At 51.2% G+C, this 9,752-nt stretch overlaps 1 protein-coding gene across 1 annotated transcript in view; it reads right to left on the reverse strand.

The window, feature by feature from the left end:
- Positions 1 to 460: 460 nt before the first annotated feature.
- Positions 461 to 9,752, reverse strand: part of NFATC1 (nuclear factor of activated T-cells, cytoplasmic, calcineurin-dependent 1) — a 128,571-nt gene continuing 119,279 nt past the window's right edge. The window contains exon 10 of the mRNA XM_008565914.1: positions 461 to 2,350. Coding sequence (XP_008564136.1) covers positions 2,348 to 2,350 — 3 coding nt within the window. The 3' untranslated portion in view covers positions 461 to 2,347. The remainder of the gene's footprint in view (positions 2,351 to 9,752) is intronic.

Here is a 9,752-nt window from a genome sequence, read left to right on the forward strand (position 1 = left end):
AAGTAGGAGATTTGGGTAGAGAAGAGTCGCTTGAAGCAGCAAGCAGAAAAGACGGCACAGGTCACGTTGGCTTAAGCACAAACATCCTCTTGCTGAAATGATTGTCAAATTGCCTGTATGTGTGTGGCCAAAGCCTCACCCAAAATATTTCTCAGCAAAAATATTTGGCATGAGCAAAGTTTCCTTTTCCACCTAGCCTGGAAGAACATTTCTGAAGGGCCTCACTCAAAGCGCCTGAGAACTAGACCGTACACCCTCTTATTTCTGTGGCAGGTTCTCTTCACACGTGGAAAGGAGAGCTCCACCGACAAGACTCTTCCTCTCACGCTCACATGACCACTTGCGCAGCACAGCCTCCCCAACTCGCTGCACTTCTTACAGACAATCCCAAGTGCATACAAGAAAAAGTTTAAGAACAAAGATTTTTCCATACATGTAATGAATCACTCTCAGACTAAAATTGTCCAGCAAAAAAAATACTGCTTTATTGGATCTATTTTCTAACTACAAAGACAGCTGACAGAAATATCAAACATTTCCTTTTCATATGACAGTCTACACCAAGAAATGTTGCATGCAACTCGTACGACGCTAAATGCAGGATAAATAACGGGGCTGCAGGCGGGAGAGCCAGCCTGCGGGGCGGGCGGAGCGTGTGTGCACGAAGCCACGTGTCTTCAGCTCTGCACAGTCGGGGGCAAATGTTACAAATATGGCTTTCAGATTTTTGTTTCTTTCTGCGAGTTAAAAAAAAAAAGGCAGACACAATCCTACAGAAGAGTATTTGAAAGGTAATTCTTTCTGTGGGAGAGCTCTTCCTCCACCCTGACTTCATGCTCACTGACTTAGTAACGTACAACCTCCACCCATGGGTGCAGTTCGGGCGTGTTCCATAAGGGGGCATTAACTCCTAAGGCACAATTATTAGGGTAAACATGTTTTAATTAAACCATGCTTTTTGGTTATATGAAACAATAGGTCACTGCTAGTAATAATGTGTAATAAGCAGTTAATTGTACAAAATGCGGTAGGAAAACCTACGCTATCTGTCAACAGTAACTAATCTGAAAACATACTACACAGCGCTGCATATTAAAACATTGTTTTTGGTAATTGTTTTCTTAGATGAAGCAGAGAGCTATAAGGCTTCTGTGAAATAATAATCTTATAACTGAACAAATATATTACACTCCTTTTGTAACGTTATTTACAATTACTTTCTAATTTTGCTGTCTGGTCGCCTGCGGGCATTTCTAATGCACTGCTCCTGGCTTTCTAAAGTGCTCATCTAAGTGTGAGATGCCATCTGTCAGAGGGGGACAGACCCCATGGAAGTAGCCGGAGAGCCAGGTGTGGAGTTTTAGGTGCATTTTCCAAAATGGACACTGTTTATTGCTAACGTGGAAGCCCTTGCCGGGCAAAGACTGATCATCACCATCTCTGTTATTTATTATTTATACATAAATATATGCCTGTATATGTACATACATGCAAACGCAAGACCTATCCTGTAACAGATAGATTGTTTTCTTGTCCAGTAACCTATTTTGTGCTATTCAACTTACTTGTGCTATGTTCGAAGCCAAGATTAAAAACAAAACTCCTAGCATGCTACTATTAACAATCCTATGGTTTTAGTAATGCAGAGGAGAGAAGTACATTATGAAAGAACGGAGATGACAGATCGGTAGATTTCTAAAATGCACTGGGTAAGGCAACAACATTGTATATTATAGCCCAGGAAAAGTTGAAAGAAGTAGGAAACTCACGCTGGGTTTCTCTCACAATCCCTAGCTTGCCAGTATTCTCTTAATTTACACAAAAAGCCTCAAAATGAAATGCTTTTATAGACTTTGCTCCTACAAACGCTCTCATGGAAGCGAATTCAATGCTCAGGTCTACGATGCCCTGACGTGATGGTTAAATAAGGCACTTCCAGTATTGAAATCCAGGGGCGCCCAAAGGGTCAGACTTGGAGCGGGACGGCCACGCCGTGGCAGGCACCTGTGGGGTCTGTCTCCTGCACTCCCCCTATCCCCGCCTCACTTCTGTTTTCTTGAGATGATTTTTCCGTCAAGAGATACAGTGGTTTGTCTTCTTTCCTTCCTTCCTTCCTGTTAGAGAGTGACTTCTTAGTACATAGAAGGTAATCTTCAGGTCCTAGCATTCAGTAAGTTGGAAGTGTGGAGTGGTACCAGGTGTATTCAGTTTATTTTGTCAAAAGTCTTTGCATGCTGAAGCTCAACTGTCCCCGCTGAACTGACACCACACAGCTTCTGAGTGGGCTCCAACGTGGCAAACTACGCATGGGTGTTTGTGCTGGAGAGGTCATTCCGTATTATTTCATTTACTGCAAGAAAACAAAAATAGATGAAGGATTAGGGAAACAAGGACTGTACGTCAAGACTGTATGTAAATAACAAAGAAATGCCATCAGCCACGCTTCTAATCAGTTATGTTCAGCCTGTGACAAGGTGTCTCCCAAAGGAGCCCGCGTTTCCTTCCTGGCCCCCACGGTCCATGAGTGTCCTGAGCCAGCGGCACTGGGCTTGCCCAGGGCCCAGCCACTCCAGCCTGTGAGCATGGGACCAACAGGTCTGATGCTACAATAGTGCCCAGCTGAAGACAGGCGCCAGGTGCGGCCACAGTGCCTAGGAGACACGGCGAGTGTGTCCCCGCAGTGGCTCTGTTTCAGGGCCGAGGGGGCACACCGTGGGCACCTGCGCCCACCCTCAGTCGGGGCTCTTCCTTCATTGTTCCTCTCCCTGTAGATGGTTGGGCTCAGAGGCCCCACAGCCAGCATGTCCTCTGTCAGCGTGTGATTTTTGGCAGACAGGGAGGAAGTGAGCAGGGCTGGCAGAGGCAAGTGACCTGCACAACAGCCCCTCTCCCCGCCCGCCCGCGATTGGCACCAAGATAGGGGAGATGTCACCTCGTCCCATTTTCCTAGCAGAATTTGGAGGTGGGGTACATGTGTTTACGTCATGGAATCACCCGAGTTTCCCTTCACCGAGGGCTGGAGCACCCGGTGCCTGATAAACCTCACACAGCCTGGCAGGCGTGGCCTGGAGGGTGGCTTCCTGGAGGGACGGGGGGCCAGCGTCTCGTCACCCCCACTCCCTTCCCTAAACTCCCTTTCAACACCCCCATGACTATTTTTAAGAATAACAATAATAAAACGCAGTTGGGAAGCCAGGACCTGTGTCATGGAACCGATGGCAGAACTCGGAATGCCAGCTACATGCAAACGCCCCAACCTGCTGGCCCCAGGGCACGGTCTGGCTACTGTCCCCTGTGAGGCGCCCTCACCGCCCCCTGCAAGGACGAGGTCACCAGCGCAGTCCTGGCACTGCTCCTTCTGGGAGCTGAGCTCATGGAATAGACACAGAGATGACACAGTGGGCTTCCAGGCCAGCCTTCCTCCAGGGGCAGGCAGTGACTCTCAGGCTCCTTGTGGGCACAGGGACTTGATAAGCGACCAGAGGTGACAAAGCCGCCCTCTCTGAAGAGGGCTCTGGCCTTAGGGAGGAAAACACCAGGAGAAGCTCAGGATCCTGCCTCCCTGTGACTCTTCACAGCCACTAATGAGGAGACAACAAGGTGCAGGTGCTCACAGCTGGTCCCCGACTGCATTCAGGACGCGACCTGTCCCCAGAGTGCACAGGGCAGCTCTGACCTGTCCCCAGAGTGCACAGGGCAGCTCCGTAGCGACTTGCACTATCCATGACTCCCGAGACACTCACCAGCCTGAGCTGCACTAAGCAGCAGGCACCGTGGAAGGAAGGAAAGACCCCCGCGTGCAGCACAAGGCACACGTCCCACCCAGAGCCCCAGGGCTGTCTTTCCAGCCAACCCTGCCATGGAAGCGCAGCCACTCGAGACCCTCACCTGCTGCTGTGCTCGGTCCCCACGGCACAAGACGGGGAGGCCCTAGAATTAGAGGTGATTTAACTCTCCTTTCCCATTGCACCTGTTTAGGCTTTCTGTCAAAATTTATACTTTGCCACATCGCTGCCACATCAAAGAACCTCTTGACAAAGAAAAATCACAAATCTCGAGTCTCTTTTAGGGTATTTTCTTAAGAAAGAAAAGGCGTCTCTACACTTAGGATTTCTCTGTGCCACATACTTGATGAAGGCACAGAGCTTGACTGCAGAGAGACTGTTCCCGTGGTGACGTGGTGACAGACACCCATGGCAGTAACACAGTGCCCGCCATCGTGCAGCCCTGCACTGTGCATCTGTGTAGCACTGGCAGATGACAAGCTTCTGTCACGGGTGTCTCCTTGTTCTACCCTACACCAGCCCTCACCCAGGGGTGCAGCAGGTCCCCAATGCCCGATCCTCGGATGAGGTTTCCAGGGCAGGGGCGGGCTAGAGGAAAAGCCTGCTCTGCACTCTGGGATCAACGTCCCTTCCAATGGGTGGCGGGTACCCAGTGCTCCTGAAACCAACACACGAAGGGAGGAGGAAGCCACGGCAGGAAGGAGCCAGCCGGCGAGAGCCAGAAGTGCGGGTCAGTGCAGAACCAGATCCCACCTGAACAGAAGGGACAGACCCTCAAGATGCACCACCCTGAAGCAGTCAGGGTTTGATTCCTCATCCACTTTCCGAGGACAACTGAGGCCCAGACGAGAACCTGCTCTAGTATAAACAGTAAAAACCGGGTTCCAAGAGGCAGGATGGCAAGAAGGAGAGGAAACAGCAGGAGAGGGTGGCAATGACGAGATGACAGGAAACCTGAGAGTAACAATGAGGGGACAGGAGGGAGGTGTGAGGGGTAGTGATGAGGGGACAGAAGGGACACCTGAGGGACAGTGATGAGGGGACAGGAGGGAGGTGTGAAGGACAATGATGAGGGGACAGAAGGGACACCTGAGGGACAGTGATGAGGGGACAGGAGGGACACCTGAGGGACAGTGATGAGGGGACAGGAGGGACACCTGAGGGACAGTGATGAGGGGACAGGAGGGAGGTGTGAGGGGTAGTGATGAGGGGACAGGAGGGACATCTGAGGGACAGTGGTGAGGGGACAGGAGGGAGGTGTGAGGGACAACGGTGAGGGGACAGGAGGGAGGTGTGAGGGACAATGGTGAGGGGACAGGAGGGAGGTGTGAGGGACAATGGTGAGGGGACAGGCGGGAGGTGTGAGGGACAACGGTGAGGGGACAGGAGGGAGGTGTGCATCGTAATACACTGGGAAGTGAGCAGGCGTGAGGGTTGCAGTGATTGGGTTGGGTCAGGCAGTAAGCAAAGCGGCTGAGAACCTTCTAGTTACTCAGGGTCGTGCAGACCACAAGAAAAATAACAGCTGCTTGAAAAGGCGAAAGCGGAAGCCACCTCAGAAGTGGGCTTCCCCCGCTGCCCACTGGGACACCTGAGCCTCCGAGGAGAGCCAGGGTGTGGGTGGGAGGGAGAAATGACTCAGTGTGTCCTCCAGCCTTCCAGGGTCCCCCATCACAGGCCATAGTGGGCCGCCTCACAGCCAGCCTACTTCCTCCGTGTCCAGTGGGGCTTTCACCGTGTTGTCAGCAGAGCTAGAGGGGCTGCCCGGTGAGCAGGGCTCGTGGACCATCTCTGTTGCCAGGTGGTCAGATGATCAACCATCCCTGCCACCCCCAAACAGCCTGTGGGCTGCAAGTGCCATGTGGGCAGTTCCCACTGTTGTCCCAGCCTCACAACGCCAAGTTAGGATCGTGCCCAAGAACCATTACACAGGCTCAAACCTCCTCTAGGATCTTCCCCAGGGACCCCATGGGATTGTGCGGGGTAGGCAGCAGCTGACAGGGAAGATGGGTGACAATAAAACTGTGTAGTGGTGACGTGCAGCACGGCTGAAGACAGTACAACACGAAGCCGTACTCTCCCACACACATGACTTGTGCCACAGCCACTAGGAAAAGACATGTTTGTTCCCATTTCACAGATGGATAAAGAGCACATCGCCGGCAGGCAGGCCAAGGTCGCGCAGTTCATGGCGGCGGGGCCGAGCGCGACAGCGCGGGATCCTGCGCCCCACTCCTTTCCCCAGCACCACCGTTTCTCTTCCATGAGGTCATGGTTCCGAGTCTATATCAGTTCACGGCTGTCACGGGGGGCTCTGTGCTGGTTATTTTGGGGGTGGCTTTCTCTCTTTGATGTGGTTGTGTCGATGACACCTACGGTTTCCCACAATGCCTTCTCTCTACTGATAATTTCCATCTTCTTATTCAGCTTTTCCACCGACACAAAGGTTTTTTTTTCTTTGTAGAATTATTTTGAACTGCAGGTAACATGTGACCCTCACAACTTGTCAGAGACCTGAAAGAGGAACCTTTGCTTTGCTCAACATCAGATGTCCCTGCAACAGGATGTGGTGAGCTGTCACACCACAATTTCATTTAATAAGAAGGGTTTTTTCCCTTATATTTGATTTTTCTCTAAAATGCTCCTAAGGTGGAAACTATTGCTTTTTTTCCTAAAACTTGTGTGTGGCAGTCCAAATCCCTATTCACCCTGGGATATGCAGGTTAGGGTGTGCGTGTGTTTGAAAGCACCGGCACATGTATTATTTTGATCCTCACAACAATCTTATGAGAGAGTAAAGGCAGATACTGTAATTACCAATTTTGTTGATGGAGAGACCCCGGAAGCCCAGAAAGTGGAAGTGGCAGTCTGTGGTCCTGGAGCTGAGGCCCTGCCTGGTGGGCTGCACTCGGGCAAGCTGCACCCAGCCCCTGCACATGCCAAGCACCCTCTGATCCTTCCAGATCTTGCCTGCTGGTCCCACTGGCAAATCTACAGGGTTAGTTGTAAATTTTTAAAAAATACTTACTAGGAAAGTCATAAAAGGACTGGGGCGGCTGGCTAGGACCCCTGGCTGGAGCCTGGAGGTGGCCACAGACACAGGGACAGGAGGATTCCAGCCCTGCCCTGGCCAACGTCTGGCATCTGGGCTGGCCAGACCACTATTTCATGTCCACTCATCACTCTGTCCCTTCTGCTTTGGGCCCTCACTGTTTTTGCCTGCATGGTACTCAGTGCACACAATCTGGTGTCTCTGAGGTGAGGAAAGGTTAAGGGTTCATGTTTATTGTTCCTGTCTTTTCTGTGAAACGCTTCTCTCAAAACAGAGCAGCACATCAACACGGTCACCCACCCACCACGCGCAATGTACAAACACGGTGACCTTTTGTTTGAGCTCAAAACTATTTTTTTCAGTCATTTCTCCTGTACTAGCTTCTATGTGCTTTAAAAATCTTTTCAGAAAGGTAGGGCTGGGGTGAGGGGGTGGAGGGGCCGTGGCCAAGGGACTCACATGAAGTCTGAGCTGCTGCCTGTTTCCCACCGCACTAGAAGACAAACATGGCTTTGCTGTTGCCTCTGTTCTAAAACAAACAGCTCCTCGAAGAACCAGCAGTGACAGGCCGTCACAGAACCTGCGTTCAAAACTCCCAGCCATTCTCACCCTGGTGCGGAGAGGTCTGTGGAGGCTTCGCGGAGCCTGCGACAGCGTCAGCCCATCTCTCGCTACCTGCGCTCCTGCCCCCCGTTTGGATCCTGTTCTTTTTTTTTTTTCCTTTTTGTCTTTTTTCGTGTCCGGCAACGGATTGCAACCCTCGGTGCTGCGCCCACACCTCGCTCAGCCAGTGAGCGGGAACCGGTCTGTATGTGGGATCCGAACCCTCGAACCCTCGGCAGGAGTGCCACCGCACTCCCAAGCGGCGCACTGTAGCAGTGCGCCACCAGGCCGGCCCCGGATCCTGTTCTTAAGTCTGACATCAGAGTGCACTCTGCATGCCTTCAGCGTCCCCTCTCCTGGTTGGGGTCCCTCACTCTGTCCGCGCTTTGAGGCAGCTTGCTTACGCTGCCTGGACAGCAGAGCGCCGTGTCCCTTCTCACCAGCTCTGAGACGTGATCAGCCACCGTCCTACGTCCTGCTCAGAGTGAAGGAGTGAGAGCAGGTGCTTCTGCATTTGACTTTGAATAACAGAGACTCTGAAAAAAGTGATAATAATATCTCTTTAAATTGTGATAGGAAAGAATTACTTGAGAAGGAAAACCCAAGATCCTGAAATTCATATGTCCCATAGACCCAGGATGTTCTGTGATCAGAGTTAAAATATAAATAAGTCCTGGGAGAAAAGCAATTTTAAAAAAGAGGCAGAACTACATAAGAAAATGTCTAGGTGTCGTTTGTTTTAATAAATGACCTGATATCCCATTTTCCAGGAGAGCCCCTGAGCCATGCAAGGTTTTTTCAAATGGTAATGAAACAACCTTGAAGCTGACAATTCCTGAGGTTTTACAACTTTTCTCAGGCTGAAATTTTCTCAACTTTTTTGCTGTATTGTTTATGCCATCACTGAGATTTGTGAACAACCTACCAGCTGCTGGAGGCTCTTAGGCCTTTCTTTAGAAAACCTGATGTGAGGTCTCGGCACCCTGGACACACACTGACAGGATGCCAGGCACCACAGAGGAAGCGCTGGACGGGGAGCCCGAGGCCCTGCAGGACTTGGCTGGGGCTTGGAGGCCTGTCTATGAAAAGAGGTTTCACTAAGACCCTTTGTGCTCCACGAATTAGGGAATTCCTCTGTCACCGCAAATGGAGAAACAAATTCCTGTCAGGGATACTAAGCCACCAATCTCCCCACCTTGTTACGAAGTCACCTAACATCCATGAGTGACCGCTATGTGCCAGGGATTATAAAACACATTAAATGTACAGTGCCCTGACAGCTCTGTCAGCTGGATATTATCTTTCATCTCATCTTGAAGACAGCATGGTCAGGAGGCAGGCCAGTCCTCCCTCCACCAGAGAGGGCCAGAGGCAGGAGTGGCACCTTGCCCCGCAATGCCGCAGTTCCAGGGCGTGTGGCGCTGCCAGCAGGAGTGCCACGGTTGTGTACAGGGAGGGGGCCCAGCTGCAGGCCACACCCTGAGCTCACAATGACGCTTGCTTGGGGGATAACGAGGAGTTTCCAGGCCTACACTCCACAGAGCAGAATAATGTGCTAAAAACATTCTATCAATCAAACATGCTTAGACGCCCAAGTCATCCCACTTTTGTGAAAGAAAGATGCACTTTCTGGTGAACTTTCAGTTCAGCGATTGTTAGAAACAGAAGAAAGCATCACAGGGCAGCCAGTGAAAGTCACACGGGCTCAAAGCTGAGGGTAGAGCCACATGCTCATGCACGGCACATGCCGCGACCCCGGTGGCTTTTCTTCCTCGTGCTGCCATATGTTTAACTTACACCTTTCTCACAATGCTCATGTGTCCCTTTATTATCAGAACACACATCTGCTCAGGGTTTTTCAGGTTACTGCGGCATTAGCCTATTTCTCCCTTTCTGCCACGGAGACTCTGGTGCCACTCATCATCAATGTAGCCATGACTGTCCACCGGGCAAAACAGTGGAAAAAGTCAGTTTGACACACGGAACTGCCTGTCGCCCACGCGCCCGGGGCTATGTGGCTGCTCTGTCCCTTTTCTTTGACGGGATCCTCTGAGAGTGAGTGGGGACGGGTGCAAGTGAGGAGGCCAGCTGGGCTCTAGTGCAGGACACAGGCACAGACGGGGGTGGGAGGCTGGCCTCAGGGCTGGGTGGCAAAGAACCAGGAGAGATAGATACTGGGGTTCCCTTGATGGGTATTCAGACATACATCAACCCCAGTCACTTAGGAGCTGGATCTGGGCCTAAAGAAAAAGATGTCTGGTTTGGCAACCCAGACACACTGTTTATCTCTCTCATTAAAAGTTCAATTGAGG

This window comes from Galeopterus variegatus, unplaced genomic scaffold, assembly GCF_000696425.1.
Source record: "Galeopterus variegatus unplaced genomic scaffold, G_variegatus-3.0.2 Scaffold213, whole genome shotgun sequence".
NCBI classification, from domain to species: domain Eukaryota; kingdom Metazoa; phylum Chordata; class Mammalia; order Dermoptera; family Cynocephalidae; genus Galeopterus; species Galeopterus variegatus.